The sequence below is a fragment of the Magnolia sinica genome, chromosome 16 (assembly GCF_029962835.1).
Source record: "Magnolia sinica isolate HGM2019 chromosome 16, MsV1, whole genome shotgun sequence".
NCBI lineage: Eukaryota > Viridiplantae > Streptophyta > Magnoliopsida > Magnoliales > Magnoliaceae > Magnolia > Magnolia sinica.
The window spans coordinates 28,565,828-28,587,458 of record NC_080588.1 but is presented as its reverse complement, the minus strand read 5'-3'; the positions used below and the strand labels follow the sequence as shown (position 1 = coordinate 28,587,458).

Here is a 21,631-nt window from a genome sequence, read left to right as displayed (position 1 = left end):
TGAGTGAAAATGAAATTAATTTAGGCAGTCTCGATGTTAACATAAATTCAGCTACTAAAGAATGCCAACAGGCACCGCTTGTCGATTTAGAAGCTCATCAACGCAAACGGCACAAACCAAATAGGAAGAAGGATATCCAAAGCAGCGTAGATGCACTCATACATCAGTTGGAAAAGACAGATGCAGAAGGACCCACTAACAAAGAATGTTTAATGAAATTAAACAGCATGTTGTCAATAAGAAGACCAGATCCATTATACTTTAAAGCTCTAAAATCGTTTACCCATAAGAAGGAGAACAGAGAAGTGTGGATGCTTTTAGAAGAAGAAGAGGATATGAAGCTTTGGATAGAGACTTTAGATTAGTGTGTGGTTTATTTTTTCACATTTTTTACATTAGTTTTATTTCTTTTTCTTTAATGTTTTGACATTAGCTTTGCTTATAGACTTTATATTAGTGTACTGTTCAGTTTGAATAATTTTAATATTAGTTTAATAGTTTTATTTCTTTCACATGTCTTTAATTCCACTGTAACTCTTGATTTATCGATATGTTGAAGATTATTATATAGAGCATATCGATTTTTGTCGATATAAGATATTTAAGCGATTTGTTAATCTTAACTAGTTAATTGTTTAAACATTAGTTAATTGTTTAAACATCTAATTGAAGTCTTTACTTTCGATGTTGACAGAATTATGACATTAACAAATGAACAGAAGAAATTATTGAAGATTATTGTATTAAAGCTGCTATTTAATTATTTAGAGACGTTTACCAACAGAATATAAGCAAGTTCTCCTGCATTACCTGGATAATATTTTGTGAAAGAATTGCTAGATGTTCCATCTTCAGTTTGCTACGAATTGTTTAGAATGGAGAAAGATACATTCAATAGTTTGGATAACTTGTTTCGCATTCGAAGGTGGTTATTTGATAGTAGATATGTATCACTCGAGGAAAAGATTGCCATGTTTATAATGACAATTAGTCATAACCTTCGGAATAGATTGGTAAGAAATCGATTTGTACATTCAACACAAACGGTGCATAAGTACTTTCATGAGGTATTATTTGCTATGCTAAAATTTGCCAAAGAAATGATTGTCACTCCATCATTTGATCAAAATGTCCAAGAAATCAGAATACACCGACATCTTCGGCAAATATTTAAGGTAAAACTTCATTTAAAAAAATATAAATATATTTACTTATAATTGAATCATCCTACTTAAGAGTTAACAATTTACCTTTAATGTTTAGGGTGCCGTTGGTGTGTTAGATGGAACCCTTATTCCTGCATGTATCCCGATAGATAAACAAATACCTTACAGAGGAAGAGGAAGGGGTGAATGTGCTCAGAAAGTTATGGCCATCTGTGACTTTAATATGATTTTTACATATGTCATAGCTTGATGGGAAGGGGTGACACATGATTCAAGGGTACTTATGGATGCTGTACTTGATCTAACAAAGAAATTTCCGTTGCCCCCTCCTGGTAATATTTAATATACTTTTTCATATAACTTGGTAAAATCATAACTTGAAATTTTGCTAAACTGTCATTTGTTTTTATGTAGATAAATATTATCTTGTTGATGCTGCTTACACTCACATAAGAGGATTTATGGCACCATACCGTAATGTTCGGTATTGGTTGGGTGACTTTCGTAGTGGTGGGCGGCCTACTAGTAAAGAAGAAGTTTTTAATCATATGCATGCAAAGTTACGGAATGTAATCGAGAGGTCTTTTGGCGTGTTGAAGGCGCATCTTACAATTTTGAAGCGGATTGCACCATATTCCTTCCCGACGCAAAGAGACATAGTTATTGCATGCATGACACTACACAACTACATCAGAAAAGAATCCATCTCCGATCCACTCTTCCAACAATACAATGATGAAAATGTTCTTTCAGAGATGAATATCGAATCAGAGAATGATATGCCTGAAGTGGAAGGAGTATTTGGAAACTTTGAACAAACTATTATGTCCAATATGCGAGAAGAAATTGCCGCCACACTTATACATGCAAATCATTAATTTTTTATCTGTTTTTATAAATAATGATATTTTAATTTTCTATTAAGTACTTTATAGTTTATTTGAATTCAATAGAATAAATTTATTTTCATTTAATAAAAAATAATTTCTTTATAATATAAAGCATTTCAAAATAGGAGATAGATAGGGATAAATGTGTCAAATTAACATATTTCAGACATTTCAGATGTTTTTTAATAAAAAGATTGTTTCAAATTCAGTACTTAATTTTCAAACTTTAGCCATAGTTACCAAACAAGTTTTTTGACTTCAGATTTCAGATTCAGGCTTTAGACTTCAAATTTAACAAACGGGGCCTTACTCTGGAAAACTTCTCCCAGGTATGAAAGTTTTGCATGAAGTTGTTATTTATCCATGAGATGGCAAATAAATATCACTACGGGGCCTAGGAAGTTTTCAACTGTATACTTTTTGTGTGTGTGGTATACTTGACATTTAATCTGCCTAATTTTTAGGTTCATTGGGTGAAATGATTTACCAAGATGAATGGATGGCATGGATAAAAAATATATTCATCACTGTGGCCCCGGAGATCCCTTGATAGGACCGTCGGTCTCTGGCTAGTATTGGTGGGAAATGGATTGGCTACTCCCCCTGACACCCGCCCTGGGGCTGGTGTTCGGTGCTCTGTGGGCCACATCATGATGTATGTGTTTCATCCATTCGGTTCATCCATCTTTAAAGATCATTTGAGGGCTTGATACCAAAAATAAAAGGGATGTAAGTCTCAATGGACTACACCACATGAAAACAATAGAGATTAGATATCCACCATTAAAATCCTCCTAAGGCCTACTGTACTGTTTATTTGACATCCAATCTGTTGATTAGGTCATACAGGCCAAGATGAAGGGAAAAAACAAAAATCAGCTTGATCCAAAACTTTTATGGCCCCCAAAATGTTTTTAATGGTCGACGCTCATTCAACACTGTTTCCTGCAATGTGATCCACTTGAGATTGGAATATATCTCATTTTTTGTCTCATACCGTAAAATGATCGGTAGAAATAGATGCACGGAATGGATGAAAAATATACATCATGGTGGGGCCACCACCAGCCATTGGCTGGTGTCAGGGGAGTAGCCAATCCGTTTCCGTATTGGTGAGGGTAGTATCGAATCCCGCGCCCCGAAGCAGCCCCTCTCTGCTTCTTCTTCTTCATCAACAAGGACAACTACAACGAAAGGAACGAAAATAGTAAAACAACCAACAACAAATTACCACTTCTTTTGAAGGATACGAAGTTAAAAAAAAAGGCCAGCAACGATAACAATAGCAGCAGCAACAACAAAGGCAACAACTGCTAATCACTCACACCAAAATGCCCCCTCAACCTCATTCCCCCGCCAAATTCCACTTCTTTTACGGCCACCGCAAACCCTCCCAAAACCGCCCCATCGTCCGCGGCGGCCTCTTCTCCAATCGCCTGACCCAAACCCCAAAACCCATCTCCCCCGTCCCCTTCCCTGCCCCTTTCGATCTCCAGAAATGGGACCCACACTCCGCCTCCCCACCATCCACCACCCAATTCCCCTCCCAAGCCTTCCTCTCCGTCACCCGCCACCTCTCTCCTATCGCTCGCTACATCTGCAACTCCTTTCGCAAGCACCGCCACTGGGGCCCACCCATCATTGCCGACCTCCACAAGCTACGTCGCGTCACCCCCGACCTCGTCGCTGAAATCCTCAAAGTCCAGACAGACCCCAACATCTCTTCCAAATTCTTCTTCTGGGCCGGCAAGCAAAAGGGGTACAAACACAATTTCTCTTCTTATAATGCATTTGCTTATTGCTTGAATCGGGCGGGCCGCTTCCGGTCCGCTGATCAGGTCCTCGAGCTCATGGGCTTGCAGGGCAAGCAGCCCAGTGAAAAACAATTCGAAATTCTTATCAGAATCCACTCCGATGCATGCCGTGGCCTACGTGTTTATTATGTGTATGAAAAGATGAAAAAGTTTGGGATTCGTCCGCGGGTGTTTCTGTATAATCGAGTCTTGGACGCCCTCATAAAGACCAACCATTTGGATTTGGCATTATCAGTCTACGACGATTTTAAAGAGGACGGTTTGAAGGAAGAGGGTGTCACATTCATGATTCTTGTTAAAGGGTTGTGTAAGGCTGGCTGCATTGATGAGGTTTTTGAGCTTTTGGAGAAAATGAGACGGGAATTGTGTAAGCCGGATGTTTTCGCTTACACGGCAATGGTTCGGGCATTTATAGGTGAAAGGAACTTAGATGGGTGTTTGCGGGTTTGGGAGGAAATGGGCCGTGACGGAGTCGAGCCAGATGCCGTGGCTTATACGACTCTGATTACTGGGTTATGTAAGGGGGGCAAGGTCGAGAAGGGTTATGAGGTTTTTAAGGAGATGAGGGGGAAGGGGTGTTTGATTGACAGGGCTGTGTATGGTTCATTGATAGAGGCATTTGTGGCAAATCGGAAGGTTGGTTCAGCTTGTGATCTTTTGAAGGAGATGACGGGGTTGGGTTATAGGGCAGATTTATCGATTTATAACTCTTTGATTGAAGGTTTGTGTAATGCGGATCGGGCCGATAAGGGTTATAAGCTTTTCCAAATCACGGTCCGTGAGGGTCTTGTTCCGAGCTTTGAAACAATAAATCCGTTGTTGGTAGTGTATGCAGAGCATGGTAGAATTGATGACTTTTGTAAGTTGCTTGAGCAAATGGGCAAATTGGGTATCTCAGTAATGGATGGTCTGTCGAAGTTCTTCTCATTCATGGTTGGGAAGGAAGAGAGAGTGCTGAAGGCCTTGGAGGTTTTTGAAGCATTGAAGGTAGAAGGGTATTGTAGCATTTCAAATTTCAATATCCTTATTGAGAACCTTCATAAGATTGGGGAAACAAAAAGGGCATTATCCCTCTTTGAGGAAATGAAGGGTTCAGATTTTAAACCAGATTTTTCCACATATAGTAATGTAATTCCTTGTTTGGTTGATGTTGGGGATCTCAAAGAGGCGTGTTCTTGTTATAACAAGATGAAGGAGATGTCTTGGACACCGAGCATTGCTGCGTACTGTTCTCTTGTCAAAGGTCTTTGCAAGATCGGAGAGATCAATGCAGCTCTTATGTTAGTTCGGGATTGCTTGGGCAATGTAACCAATGGACCTGTTGAGTTCAAGTACACTCTTACTGTTCTGCATGCTTGCAGATCGGGAACCGCCGAGAAGGTGGTTGAGGTATTAAATGAGATGATGCAACAAGGATGCCCACCGGATGATCTCATATATTGTGCCATTATCTATGGCCTATGTAAGCATGGGAGTTCGGATGAAGCTAGGAAGGTGTTTGCAATCATGGGGAAGCGCAATCTTCTCACGGAAGCTAAATCGATTATATATGATGAATTACTTGTTGACCATTTGAAGACGGCAACGGCAGGATTGGTGCTTTCTGGGTTGAAGTTTTTCGGCCTTGAATCCAAGTTGAAGCTACTAGTAACTTAATTTCACCGCCTTGTTGAATGGAAATTTCAGGTACCACCCATAACGTGAATTTCAATTTGAATTTTTATGTTAGGATAACTTTGGGAACATTGTGTATCTTGGAAATGAAGAGGTTCTCCAAGAAAATCTTCTCTTCCTCTATTTGTGAAATGGAAGTAGGGTCAGAAATCATTTCCATTTCCAAGGCTATACTCAAAATGTCATGGACATCAATCTGTTTCAAAAAAGCTGTTAAATAGATTTCCTAGGCTATGAGTGATGTCTCTCACCCTTTTATTGTCAACTTTTTTAACATTTCCATGGAAAACTACACTCCAAAACCAAACAACATCCGCAGTTCTCCAATTCTTGTGGGTTCCATGCTGGTTTTCCATGTCCTTTTTTTAGATTTCCACTGTCCAAGGATCCCCTAACATTCGGAAATATAGTATTTTTGTAGCCACCATCCTACTCCCCCCCAATTATTCTCTTTTTAATTGATTTAGAAGCTGACTGTTGGCTGCTGCTTCTGCTTTCCACCTGCATGTGTACTTATTCTTCCCATACCAGAATGCCTTGTAGATAATTGTTCTCCATTTGATTGGGATAGGTTGTAAACTTTTCGAGTACACTGAGGAACAATGGTAGCATGTAATGTGGCTATGTTTGGACATACATGCAGAGCATGTTTCCAAGGGAAATATGTTGTGGCCACTCTGCATTCAAAAGCACCGCGTTTTGGAAATGCATGGAACCGATTAGGCTATCACTTTTTTGTCAAGCGGGTATGATGGATGTAGGAGTAGAAATGAGTGGCTTATCAGTTTATGTTCTTTTCATTTTCTTGCGGAAATTAATTCCACTCGAGTGTGATTCGAAGACATCCAAATGCGCCCCAGATGTGGAATGAGTGAATTCAAACAACTGTTCAGGGCTAACTTGATTGGTCCTGAATCCTGATGTACTTCATGTTTTGTGGAATTGAAATCTCTAGATGTTACTTTACATTTTTTTCTTCTTCTTCTGGTAAGAAGTAACTAAAAATATCCTTAGTTTTGTTTGGTTCTTATGAGATTTTGGGATTTTTACTAGAAAATTCCTCTTTTCATGGTTTCTCTAAAAAATGACTTTAATTTTCATATTTACCAAACAATGCTTTCCACTGTACAAATGAGGGGTGAAAAGACCCATTTACCTCTCATCCATTTTCTCAAGCAATTTAGAACAATGGGAGAGACAAGTACAGCTGGTTTCAAATTTCTCGAGTATGCTCTTGGCCCACATAAAATCCAAAAAAGAAGAAGCTCTCCTCCCTCATTTTTCTCTTCTCCCTCTATGCTAAAAGAAGCCTTACGATCTCGTCTCTCTTGTTTCTCTCTCTTCTCCGTCTCTCTATTCTTTCTTCTTGACCCTTGAATAGGTGCAATGAAATGAACAAAAGCATGCAAATGGCTAGGATCTTCAATATGTTGAATTGTGGCTCATCAAATTTGGGCTCATTAGACCGTCAAACTCACTGAAGAATACCATTAAAGTTGTCAATGGGCCAAGTTGGCTTGTCAAGTTTTTGGGCCAGGCTTGCCTTGGGCTGGAGTATTAGGCCTAAGGGCTGTGAGCTTTGGCTTAAAATTCAAGCTCGTTTCTCAATCGGGCCGGGTTTGTACTGTGTACAATAGCCCGTATACTCAGCCTGAGCCAACCCGGGTTGGCCTATTAGGGTTTGAAAGGGCAATTTTGTAATTATACACAACGGATAAGAAACCCCCTCTCATTTTACTCCAACCCACGCCCCCCATCTCTCTCTCATCTCTCTACAACCCATGCCCTCTCTGTCTCTCTCTCCATCCAAACAATTAACAACCCTACCCACATGGCCCCATCTCTCTCTCTCTCTCTCTCCCTCTCTCCCTCTCCGTCTCTCCCTCTCTTTGATTTGAAGATAAAATCAAAATCTATGGGTTAATGATCTTAGGCACAGTTTGGATTGAGAGAAATTGTAGGAAAGAAACAAGGTTTTCTAAGGAAACCCTCTTTCAAGTTGTTTTGTAGCTTGTGGTCCACCTAAGAAACACTCGGGCTTGGGCCTAGCATAAACACTTTGGTCTAGGCTTGGCTTGGAACTATTTTGGCTCATCATGGGTCCAGGCCAGACTTGGGCCTATGTTGAACAACGTGTCTTGGGCTTGGATAGAGCTTGGCTCTGTCCTAACCTGGCCCGTCAAGACCCCCTACATACCATACACCTCAATTAGATCCATTTGGATGGCTCATCCCCCAAAACCAACTTGAATTTGAAAATTTCTACCCTCTAAATCTCCAGCCTGCAAACGGCCAGTCAGAAGTATACCAACAATAGTCTGCATCAATTGAAAAAGACCAAGATGGGTGGCTCGAATCTTCCAATATTCAAGGACTTGAGAACACGGTTGATTCCACGTTGAGGCCCACCCACCAAGGTATTCTGTAACGGTAACGGTGGCCGTAACAGCCACCACTGTTACCTTTATGATACGGGGTGTAACGGCTGTTACGGTCTCTCTCTCTCTCTCTCTCTCTCTTAAATTGAAAAAAAAATCCAAAAAACCCGTATCGGTCCTGTAACGGACCATTACTGGGCATTTACGGGGGGCATAACGGGCTGTTACGGGGGTTGTAACGACCTTTATGGGTCATTTTTTTTCCATAATGGCCGTTACGGCCTTTACAACCCTGTAACGTGTAATGGTTGCCACCGTTACCTTTTCATAATGGCCTTTATGACACACGATGCCACCCACAACAATGATTTGTATCACTGCACCATCATGGCCCACTTATAGCAAAAAACTAGAGTATACCATACATAACCTATGATAGACCACACTCCTGCACCTCCCATATTGGAAGTTAGTTAGCGATCTTTAGTCTCTTTTCAGTTAATGTGGGCCCATTGCTTGTTTAGCTTTATGGCAACCTAAAATCAAGGTTATTTTTTGGGAATGGCTTATCAATGACCCATGATTCAATCCAATGTACAAGGCCTCTGCTTAAGTAAGGCCCATCCTTAATAACATGCTACCATCCATTTAGTGGGCCCCGTTTTTATAGCTTATGGTTTAAATAATGAAGGATTATGCCTTCTAGTGAAGAACATTACTGTGGTGTCACCCATCCACAGTAGGTCCAAGTGGATCTACTATTTAAATCACCAAACAATGGGCCCCACATATCCATAGTGGGTCATCCCAGTAGATCTTCTGTTTGGATCACCAGATGTAGGTTTTTTCATAAGATTATGAGGACTCTACCATGCCTCACTAGATATCGCTTGTTAACTTAATAAACTTTTAAAATCTAACAGCTTTCACTAGATATCGGTTGTTACGGGGTTGTATGGATGAGCATGTCCATCTATTAGACCCTATCATGGATTGAATCAGGGGTGTCAATGGACTTTGAACTTCTAGGGGACCCTTCCATGCAAAGCATTGCTTATTTGTTAAATCGAATGGTGTGGCTCACCTGATCAACTAGTGGCCTGATTCTTTTACTTGGTGATGTTCATGGTGGAGCTTAACATGTACATGGTGTGGCATAGTGTGCCATAAAGGCCGTTACGTAAAGGTAACGGTGGCAACCATTACACGTTACGGGGTCGTAACGGCCGTAACAGCCATTATGAAAAAAAATGACCCGTAATTACCGTTAACGACACATTACATCCCCTATAAAGGCCATAATATCCCCATAATGGTCTATTATGGGACATATATAGATTTTTTCATACTTTTTAATCAACATTACGAGGCAGATACAGGTTTTTCGTGGGTTTTTTCAATAAATAAAAAAATAAAAAAGAGACACCGTAACGGTTGTTACGGGGCCGTAACAGCCGTTATGCCCCATATCGTAAAGTTAATGGCGGTGGCCATTATGGCCACCGTTACCGTTACGGAACACCAGGTGTGGACATCGAACGCGTGGCATTTATTAAGAGGATGACTAGAGAGAGAGAGTGTGTGTGTGTGTGTTTTTGGGATTTGTATTGACCGAGCATGTACTTGACTCATATGCAACTGGTCTACCATTCCATTCTCAAGATGGGGGCAAATGGGTCTTTTCAAACCCTGATTTGGTAAATACTTAGGAGCAAGGTATTCCATAACAATAACGGTGGCCGTAATGGTCACCAACGTTACCTTTATGATACGGGTCATAAAGGTTGTTACGCCTCCCCCCCAATAGTCGTTACAATATCATTTTTTATTAAAAAAAAAACCCGAAAAACCTATATCTGCCCCGTAACGTTGATTTTTTTTTTTTTTTTCTTGTGAAACTTGTATCTGCCCTGTAACAGACCATTATGGGGCTGTTATGGTCCTTATAGGGGATGTAATGCGCCGTTAATGACGGTTATGGGTCATTTTTTTCAATAACGGCTGTTATGACCTTGTATGGTGTAATGGTTGCCATTGTTACCTTCACATAACTGCCTTTACAGCCCCATAACGGCCTTTACGGCGCACCATGCTCAGGAGTCTAAGCATATTTATGAAAAAACATAAATCAATAGGAATTTCTTGGTAAAAACCTCTAAGATTTATAGTTTCCATTAAAAAGAAGAAAAGAAATGTCCAGAATATCTTGCTGTAATATTTGTGTTAGTTCTCCTTTATTTTTTTTTTAAAAAAATAAAAATAATTCTTCTTCTTCTCTCTCTCTCTCTCTCTCTTTAAAATTTTTTTTTTCTTCTCTGGTATCTTTTGTTTTTTGGGCTTTCAAGTATGCTTGCTTTCCTTTCTATCAAATTTTGCTCTCCTTTGCAAATCTCAATTACTAAGTGACAAAATTACAAAGCATGCGTTTTGCCACATTCTCTGACTTCCAACAGATCCCACAATCGCGGAGCATTAAACTTGCAGCTAGCTTTCTATCTCGCTATTCTGCTTCTAATAGTAGCTTCACTATCAATTGAACGTTACTTTAGCTTTAAAAGAGTTTCCTTCCACTATTAGAGTAATAAAAGATAATATAGCATTAAGGCCCTACAAAGGCGCCATCATTATCCTGGCCTTATTGTGATTACTGATTATGGTAGCTGTCAAGAAAGCCATCCTGCTACACTATTATCCCCAATTAGTACGCACATGAAATACAAGGGAACTTGTTTTAAGGAGTTAAATGGAGAGGTAAAGAATTGAGGTGTTCAAGGCATTGACCCTAGTAGCAACCTCTAACATCCCAGGGTCTAATTAAGGTGTGTGTGGTGTGATGCTAAACTGCAATCTGTCGCTTTAAAACATGGTTTTGAAAAAAATGGGTATGGTTTGGCCCCCCTCTGATCTAATAAGTCATGCTTGATTTGTGTTCACTTTGGGCCTATTTGGTTGACTATCAGCAGATAAGCCAACAAACAACATTCTGATCAAAGACTGGGCTGATTCACGATTGAATACATGTTAAATGTAGAAAATGATAGATTTTTGTGTTTTACATGTTTTCCTATTTTTGCCGATAAATTTTCAAAAAAAACCTTGACCTCCCATGCACGAATGAACCTTGCACTTTTTAGATCACTCCACCCAAGATCTTCATTAGCCTTGTTGCCAATGTCTTCACCAATTGTTTATTGGGGGGCCACCTACTAAGCTTACTGTTCTGAAATGTTTGGGACATTTACGTCCATCTTTCTTAAGGACCAAAGCAATAAATGAAGAACTTCCCCCTACTGTAGAATTCTGGGATGGAATCCAGAAGATTCATATTCATCTTCTCCCATAAGGCTATAACACTTGGAGGAACACAATAAGGAAACAATCATGTCTAGGTGCTTTATCTCTATCCAAAAGTAGTAACTGCATACACTACTTCCTACTCAATGAGATATTCCAACCAATCTGTCTCTTCCTCTGACAGATGATCAAAACACCAGTTATTGAGCCTTGGCCATTACCAACTCTCGTCTGAAAGCAGATTGAATTAGCTCACAATCAACTCACATATTTGTGGCTGTTCTTAGAGCCTTTTCCCATCCTCCCCCAGTGGATTTGATTGCATCTCTTCCCAGTGGTTTCTATTCCGCGAATTTATTTATTTATTAGGGATAGGCCCCTTAAAAGTGCTCCACTTCTTTCCACCAGACTGCCCAGATCTGTCTCACCTTATCTCCTCTCACCTGCTTTTTGTACTCTTAACTTAAGCTGAGTTCGTGCAGGTGTCTCCTCCTTGGAAATAAATCAAACCACGTCCTATCAATATCTTGGATCACAATCAACATCTTGATCTTGGTCCCCTCCATGGCCCCAAAGCGCTCACAGTCCCACTGTTCAGTCAACTCTTTAAGCTTCATCATGTGGCCATCTCAAGCTTCCACCCTGAGAGAACACTATTTCTTCATCTTATTAGCTATGGAATCTTCTTTTCAAGCCAACCATGATTCTGTGCAAGACTCCAAGACAATGGGGTGGTGATATGAGATTGGATGGGCCAAACCACGCTACACTCGTGAGAACTCCCAATCAGTTAAAACCAAGAACTCTCCTCTTGGTTTTATATCCGTAAGGGAAATGTATAGGAAACAAAGATTATATGAAGGAATCTCAAACTAGTTCGTTATATAGTAGTATAGATTAGGGTGTGAGCACTAAATATTTTTCATCATGAATACATGACTTGTTTTTGAACCATTCTTGTTGAGAAACGCCTTGATAATTCTTGTGTTTTTTGCGTACATGTGGTACACCTTTGTACAGGAAAGTTTTATGGCTTTCTGCTATGCTTCTTTTTTTTTTTCAATCAAACTGTGAAAGACTTCATTTGGATTATTTATTTATTTATTCATTTTTTATTACGTGAGTGTGTTTTTGTTTCATGTAATGATAACTTGGGGCTCTTTTGGATGGGGATTTTGTTCAGTCTTTGAATTCATGTATCGTATTTCATTAGAATGTATTTTCTTCTTTTTGGTTTAATGTGGTTTGATCCATGCAATGATGATTTGGGGCTCTTTCAGTAGTGTTTTTACAATTCATGAAAAAGACTTCATTTCAATGTATTTTGCTTTTTGCAATAAAGTAGTTTTGATTTGTGTCATTTGGATTTTTTGCATTTCTTTTAAGCTCCTAATGTGTTATATATTGACTATTTTGTTGGATATGGAAATCTTACTTCTACCTTGCCTATTTTTTTTACTATACTTTTCTTTTACCATTCTACCGTTCTGATGCATGTAGTGATGAATCTGGATTCTTCTGGAAGTGGTTGTTTTATTATTTTCTATATTAAACTGTGAATTCATGTAGTAGATTTCACTCGAATGTACCTCTCTCTCTCTCTCTCTCTCTCTCTCTCTCTAGGTTTCAGGAAGTAGTTTTTCCCCCTAAAATCATAAAAAATCCTGTACTGGATTTCATTTGAATTTCAGGAAATATGCTTGTGCCTGTATTGTCTATTTGTCTCTCTCATTTACTGTGGTTTTTTGTGGGGTTTTGCTTTGTCAATCATTGGATTTTTTTGCAAATGATTTGAACTTCAAGTATGTTATGCATGAGATTTTGAACATTGGTTTTTCTTTTGTAATTGTAGGGTACTGGATTCGTTCTTTCCCATGTGTAAGTTTCAAAAGGAAGGTTTCTGATGGAACTATGGAAATATGAGCATTAGGATTTTTGAGGCAATGGAAAATCCTCCTGTTTTGGGAACCACTAAGATTTTGGTCTTATGGAAAGATGGTGACACATACAGCATGTTTCATTTCTCCCTCCGACAGTTGGAATTCAGTCAGGGTCTTCGCTATTCTCAGAGGGCCGGTCTTAGAGGAGAATCGAGCTGGTAAGATAGCTCACTGAAAATGGTCGATGGTGTCAGGGATAAAATTACTTCAAGTTCTCAATATTTGAGATGTTGTGCAAGTTCTCATGGTGTCAGCACCCATCATCGTAAAGACCCTTTCCTGAATTTGCACCTAGAAGTTTCAATGCTTTGGGAAGAGAGGAATGTCATGATTATTAGTACTAGAAATGAGAGCTCATATGGCAGTGTTGCCGAGAACTTGAGTGAATCGTCCATTCCCAAAATTGCAATGAGGCCAAGATCAAAGTTATTGGTGTTGGAGGTTCTGGTTCCAATGCTGTCAATTGAATTATAGGGAGTTCCATGAAGAGTATCAAAAAGAGCAAAAAGAGCTATTAGTAGAGGAGGCTGTTTATGATGCCAATATAATTTTTGTGACGGTAAGGTCAAATCCATCCAATTCAATTTTCCATCTTAATTTAGATATTATTTCTTTTGAAAGATAATGATAATTTTATTGAAAAAAGTGCTGAGACGGTGCAAAAGCTACAACCCCAAGAAAGTAAAATTACAATCTTTCAAAACATCTATACAAGTGGTCCATTACACAACATAAAGCTTCGCCTGCTAGAGACCCGCTTCGCCGCATTGCTCTCATTCCGAAAACACCTTCATTCCTTTCCCCCCATATTGCCCACAGGCTCAACAAGCTACCCTTGCTTGCTTTCCGGGTCCCACTCTACTTCAAGCCATAAAGACATCCCCGATTGAGATTGTCACTGTCTAAGACATATTGAAGCACCTAAAACAACCATGCCACACCTGCCACGCGAACATGCAATGCTTAAAAAGATGATTAAATGATTCAGCACTTGCCATGCACATGAGACACGTTCGGGATCATCATTGACTGTTTTTTAATATTGTCGATGGTCACTGCCTTTTCCCTTTTGATTAACAACCAGGGGGGGAGGCATGTTCCACATCTGCCCAAATGCATCATCTGTCCGCAAAGCTCGAGTTAGATAGAGTGAACTAAGAAGTGCCCCTACTTATCTACATCACCTCTCATTGGGCAACATAACTAGAGGTGGCCTAGGAGCAATTCATTCTCCACCTCATCACTGAGAAGGTAGCTACAACAGGGGGTGACCAAACGGTTGCTCCTCTGCACAATGAGAAGCATCTAGCAACCAGAATACTGCAATTTGGAGAGAGGCGGGCTATGGTAAAAAAAAATGGGCTTCAATGAGATCTCCTCGATCCATACATCCTCCCAAAAGCAGATCTTCTCCCCATTGCCAAGAGAGAATCCAATGCCCTTTATAAACTTAGACTTCATGCAAGTGACCCCTTTCTAGATTGCAAATGCGCTGTAAGGAGATGAGTCCTTGGTTCACCATCCCCCTTCTTGGCATCTATACTTGTTGGCAATATTTTCTTTTCACAAGGCACCCTCTTCTGACCCAAATATCCATAGCCACTTTCCTAGAAATGCGAGGTTCATAGATTCCAAGTCCCTAATGCCTACTCCCCCCTCTTCGTAAGATTCGCACACCTCACTGCACCCCAGTTGGTGGAACTTCTTCTTTTCTAACCCCTACCACAAGAAGTTGCGCCTCAGCCTCTCCAACCTTAAAGGGCCTCAATTTATTAAAATGTGGATATGTGTTATTGCATCTAGCTAGCACAAGTGGGGCCCTGGTCAGATAACTGGCACCATTGACTTGATGGGCCTTGCCATGGATGGTTCTAGATTGGAAGACCCTAGTCATCTAATATTTGACATTTTTTTGGGATCATTAGTGTATTTATTAATTGTCTATTTGTTGGCCACTGATCAAATGTAGGATAGTCGAATTTTGGAGATTGTTTGGTCACCCCCATCCACGATAGGACCCATTAGCTCAACGATTTGGATCATGTGGCCATTGAGCCTGACCTGAACTAACTGGCACATCAGGAAACTTCATGTTTTGATACATTAGGGACCTATAATTTCTCATCTTAATTTTAATGTTTGGTGCTAGACTAAATTTTATTTATTTATTTATTTTTGTTATAGTTTGGTTTATAGTTTTTCATTGTTCTTGTAGATATTCATAGCAGTCTTTATTGGATCAGTATCGCTTACATATCGCACCCTTGGGATACGTATCGGTTATCGCATGTGATATGTCGTTTGTATTGTGGAATTTATCGCACTTTTTGGGAAACATGAGGAAACATTGAGAATTTGGTCTAATTTTTCAATGAAACTTCATAGATTGTTCAAAAAGACATTAATACACTTTTAAATCATAACATCACAAAAAACAAGTGCACATAATAGGTTTTCTTTGTATAAAGTCTTAAGCTATCTGCTGTTTGACTGGACTGATGCGAGTATATTCAAACCTATTTAGATAATTAATAAATGTAAGAAGACATGTATATAAACACATGTAATATTCAAAAGAGGGAGAAGTAGAAAACTAGAAATATATCTGTGAAAAATGTGTGGTTGTGGCTCAGACCCACATAGAGCTGCGTTGTGGCTCAAAATCATCATCTTCATCTTGATAGGGTTGGGAATGGTACTGCTACTCCACAAATCACTAGTACTATGCTAGGTCATAGTAGAATGGTACTAGTGAAGATACTCTCTAACATAACTCTGGTATTCATCTTCTTCGAATTGAACCAGTATGCCCATTTGTGAGTACTGCATAATCATCATAGTCTGTGGCTGATATGGATCTGAGGTGGGCACATGTGTTACTCCTGAGTATCCATATTGCTACCCATATCCAGATTGTGGATATCCTTGCTCATATGTGGAAGTGAACTCCTGTAGTAGAAAATGATATGCCGTAACTGATGGAGTTGCTCGCCGCATATCCACCATGTCCATATCCATATCCATACTGTGGCACAAAACTCGAGCTACCTTCTTGTGTTTGTGATCCATATCGATATTGTGGCATAGAACTCGATCTACCTTCCGTCATCCGTGGTCTAGAACTAGAGACACCCCGCCTCTAACCAAAGCACGTCCCTCATACACTTTGCCAACAACTCTAAATTTGTCAGCTTTTGAGTCTGCTTCTTTCTTATGCGTGTCTACTTTATTAATGACAAAGCATGGTGGTTCTAGTGAGTGAGAACCATGGCCAGTGTCTTGAGTGGCGTGATCAAAGTCCCTCTCCCTAGTGAATAGATTAAGAGGCCTTTGAGACTGACTCCTAAGATGACTCTCACTGTCGCTGCCACCATCCCCATCGCCACCATCACTATCGTCACTATTGTCATTGGAGTCTCCATCACCATCACCATTGCCATTTCACCAGACCCATTACTCATATTGCTCTTTGTCTTGCTCTCAGTGTTAAATGAAGTATCGCCACTACGTCTCCCGCGTGATAGTGACTACTACGGGCTACCCTTTTGACTCCTTGTTAATTGTTTAAAACCTTCATCAAGAGATCTAGCCTATTGTACATGAGCGTCAATATTAATCACTTGTGTTGTTGCCTCCGCTACATGTGGCTTTGGTCGCCCATTTGAAGTATCCTAGTCGTTTGGCTTAACTCACTCGTAAAGTGGGCCCTTTATATTCTCTTCAGTATATGCATGCTGACTGATCGTCATCAAGTCTAATGGGTCCTCTTGTTCTTTTCTTTCTTCCATGTGTAGTAGCCTTTCTCGTACCTTCATGCTGTAATAGTAGTACATTAGCTTCTGAAGTTTCTCGTACCTCAATCTGTTGCGCTTGTTCGTGTGAATAAGAGAAAATGTACTCTAATTTCTTTCACAGGGTGAGGATGACACTGTCTGTGCGAGCACATGGACAACCAACCGCTACAAAGTCTCGCAATCACTCCCATACATTTGCTTGTGAAATATATATATATATATATATATATATATATATATATATATATATATATATATATATATAATTTTTTTTTTTTTTTACTTAGTTTAACATTTACTACTAAATATGAAAACCAAATGCCATCATCTGGCTCCTAGCCTTTTGTGTGAGATCGTACTCAAACATTCCAACAACATCACATAATTTAATAATCTGTTAATGGCATTTAGTATTAAGTGTGAGTATGAAGATTTTGATGAAGTCAGAGAAAAGATAAGTGCATAACATGTTTATCTCATTACCAAGGTTGCCTTTCCCCGAAAAGTTAGGTAATAGCTTATTATACACCTCATGCACAATTCTCTTCAAGGTATTGTATTTACAAAGTTTTTGGCTGTAGTGGTACTTGGGATTTAGGAAGTACGCTGAAACCCAACATGGTGCAAATATTCATATATCAGTACAATAAAAACAAATCATGTAACTACTTGCTAGTCTGATAAAGTGGGTGCGAAAGGATACTTTTCCAATGGTCATCGATTATTGTATACACCCATTTATATGCTTTGGTGGCTTTAGCCTTGATGATGTCTTTCATTAACTATATGGACGAATACAAGAATCGCATCGACGGATGTCTCATTATCCACTGTCCTTAGCACTACATATATGGACTCTAGAATACCCACAACATTGCATACGCGTTCCCAGAATGCGTTGCTCGATTCAAGCTCCTCAATTCTCCAAGCTAATATCTTCCCACTCTTATTTCAATTTGCATACTCCTTAGATTTGAAAAACTCTCATAGCCCCTGCCTGTGTTTTAGGATGCTATTTAGGGGGATATAATTTGTGGCAAACTGCATCGCCCCGAGCCGCACTATATCCCCATCACACCTTGTGTGTATCTCGGATAGTAATTAGGTGTGGTTGTAGATAAATGTTGTGATAAACCATACAACAATAATAACAACCTTCGCTAAAGGTCCATCTCCTATCGCCACCAACATAATATACGTAATGGGTAGCGCAGGGGGTTCGATATATATGGTACTTTTTCATTATCTGCTTTCCCGCCTTCACAAATGCACTCCCATTGTCTGTTACAAACTGCACGATGTTCTTCCTTTCAACGTTTTTCATGGCATCGTGCATCAACTAATAGATTTAATTTGCATTTAAAAAAAAAATCTTCTTACTGGCATATATAGACTTTAAGAACATGGTCTGTCCACTGCTGCAGACTATAAAATTTATGACTGACATCCTTGTCGGGTTGGTCCACTCATCACACATCGCAGTATAGTCGTGCATCTCCCACGATCGACGGTACCTCATCATCTAAATATTTTCCGATTATCTCACGTGGCGTGGGTGGCACCACACCCCCATCCCCACCCTGCACTTCACTGCTCATACTCTTGAAGTGCAGGCTCGCTGTTGTATTTGTGAGGATGTTATCATAAATAAAAAACTTTGAAATAAACTTTCTCACCTTTTTCCTCACATCCCCTCCGCTAAACATTTTCTTAAGTTTCATTTGTGTTTTCCGTCTCACTGTACATCCTTGGATTTGAAGGTATATTTGGTACCTACATGCTACTGCTGTAGCCCATTCCCAATATTCCTCCCCTTCTACTACACCCCTCTACCCGCCATAGAACTCTTCCCATGCTCCACTACCCTCTCCCTCAACCCTCTTGCTCCACTCCCCCCCACCACGCTCATTTGGAGATCCCTTAAATGTGAGCCTACTCACCTCTCACTGCCTATGCTGATCCATGTCCCATTGATCTTGTGAGGACTCCTTAACGACGCGTTTATAACAAGGATCACTTTCTTCATCCAAATCCACTACATCCTCACCTCCGAACGGTGCCCGCCTTAAATCTTCCCTAATCTCCCTCTCTCGTGCCACACAGTTGTCTACATCTTTTTTTTTTTCTTCCAATAAATCCTTCATTTGCTCTCTCGCATTCTTTTGGCATTTAGGACAGTCTACAACATTACAATATCATCTCGCTAAATGTTCCTTCAAGCGGGTTACCCGTCCACTATTCGATATGTGAGCATACAAATTGCATTGGGACCCGAATCAATTATCATGAAGAGGGGTCTAGTACTTCCATTTAATGTCAGGTTGTCTCTCTTTTCCTCCTGACGTGTTTTAACTGCGAAAGAACATCATGTTAGCAAATGAAGTGTACTATCCATAATTTTGAACATTTATTAATTATTTTTAAATTGAATTATTAATTATACTTTAAAAAAAAATCATCAAACACTCTTAAATGCTCTAAAAATGCAGTCAATTGACCGCTGATAGAAAAGAAATTTCAGAAAAAATGATACACACACATATTTTATTATTATTTTTTCGATAAATCTCCAAAATTACATGTAGATCAAGCCTCATACATGTTTGGTTTCATGTTTGGATAGTAAGATTACAACAAATTTGGAAGAAATTGTTGAAAATTTGATTTTTCCCTAATTTTCTCCAATCAGACCAACTACCCCCAAATCCCAAAATTAGGGTGTATGTGATGATGATTTCATCAAACACTCCTACATATTCAAAAGTTGGGCTCAAATTGACTGCCGATGGAAGTGAAATTTTGAAAAAAAATAATATTTTTTAATATTGTAAACTAAATTTTAATTAAAAAATATTTTTTTTTTTCAAAACTTCATGAATCAGTAGATTAGGCTTCATACATGTTTGATTTCATGTTTGGACAGTAAGATTACAACTAAGAGAAATTGCATAAAATTTGAAATTTCCCCAAATCGAACCACCTACCTTCAAATCTCAAACTCTATGGTTTGAATATTTGATTTTCTATGCAAAACATGAAGAATCAAGTATTTCTAACCCTTTGGCACTAATTTGATATGATTTAAACAAAGGAAAAGAAGTTCAAAATGCGAAAATACTCACTGAATAGAAACCGACCTCAAATCTGCTTTGATCTTGATTCCTGCTCGAAAACTTTGTTTTTCTTCAAAAAGATTCAAGAGGAAGGACCGAAACCCACCTTAGAGGTGTTTAGAAAGGGAAGGGAAGAGGAAAAATATGAGAAATCGAGTTTTTTAGTTTTTTCTTAACACAGTTGTGGCTTCCAGACAATATCGTCAATATCGATAGATATTGTTGATACATAGGGGAAAAAAAGAAAAGAGTAGCGATATATCGCGATATATTATGATATTTGTGATATCGTACAATGCATTGCGATATATTTAACAATACATAGGATTTTTGATACTCCACAGGGGTTTCGTATCGTGGAGCTGTGATACTGATAACATCGGTCGATATGATTGATGCTAGAAACACTGATTAACAGGAACTGCTTGAATATTCTCTTTTGTATTAGAATGGATCAACTTTTTTCTCCTACAACATGCCTCGGGTCATAGCTACGATGCCATGATAATAAGTGAGAATCCTCATTTAATAGAATGCTGAATGTTGGAGAAAAGAGAAACCCCTAGTAATCTTTATGCCTCATTGAGTTGACTTACCCAACTTCGAAGAGGTCAATGTGGTTTTTTATTTACTGCTGTAATGGTTACGTAAGTCACTTTGTAATGAGGTTTGAAATGGGTGCAGGATGTAATGTATCACCACTGATACTACATGTCACCCCATATTGGGCTTTTCGAGCCGATACACCTGTATTGTTCATGGGATATGCAGGTACGTATTGGGCAATACGTAGTAGTTTTGGATGATACTCTAAACCTTGCTTTGTAAGAGTTAACCCCTATTTCGTACCAACTCTGAGTATCATTGACAGTGAATAGAGGGATAAACACAGAGAAGATATTAGTTTCTTTGTGAAATATTGTTTCCAAGATATTCATTAGAGGTGGTGATTTGAACAATATTCAAGTGTATTCTTTTACCATGATATTCGATAGTATATTTGTGTTGTATTGTGAGTAAAATAAAGTAGCTTTTGTCAAAGGGTGAAATCCCTCTATTCACTGTCAATGTGACTGAACTTTTTAGTACTCGTTATCCCTTATCAATTTAATCAATTTTTAGAGAACTAAGTTAAGACTGTCGTAATCAAAGGATAGACGCATCTTGCTGCTGCGGACTGCTTGACAAGGTGAAGTGCAGTTGGCGGAAATATTACATGACAGTCGACCACTGCGAGGCACTTTAGAATATTGTGTTTCCTATGTTGCATGATGAAATGACAGTCCCCCACCACTTAATGAATTGCACTTTGGCTTGTGATATTTGGCTCTTCTTTTTAAGCCTCTTTGATTGTTGGGTTTGGCTGATGTCAATGGCCAATCTGTTGAAAGATTGGGCTGATGATCCTTTTAAGGCCAGAGGTAGATTCTTTGAAGAATGCTCCCCGGGCTATTCTTTGGAGCATCTGCAAAGAACATAATGAAAGACTCTTCGAGGATACATCCTTGGCTGCAAATACGGTGAAGGAGAAAATTTTAAATTCTTCTCATGGATTAGGGTCCTGTAAT

At 39.2% G+C, this 21,631-nt stretch overlaps 1 protein-coding gene across 10 annotated transcripts in view; it reads left to right on the top strand.

Moving 5' to 3' along the window:
* The first annotated feature begins 3,180 nt into the window (after positions 1-3,180).
* LOC131228629 (pentatricopeptide repeat-containing protein At4g20740-like) overlaps positions 3,181-21,631 on the top strand; it is a 27,454-nt gene continuing 9,003 nt past the window's right edge. For 5 of the 10 annotated variants that reach the window (XM_058224411.1, XM_058224414.1, XM_058224417.1 and 2 more), the window contains exons 1-2: positions 3,181-5,556; positions 13,069-13,715. In XM_058224411.1, coding sequence (XP_058080394.1) covers positions 3,388-5,526 — 2,139 coding nt within the window. In that variant the 5' untranslated portion in view covers positions 3,181-3,387 and the 3' untranslated portion in view covers positions 5,527-5,556; positions 13,069-13,715. Of the gene's footprint in view, positions 5,557-13,068; positions 13,716-20,747; positions 20,835-21,631 lie in introns of all 10 variants that reach the window. The other 5 variants (XM_058224416.1, XM_058224413.1, XM_058224420.1 and 2 more) reach the window with 5 other exon arrangements.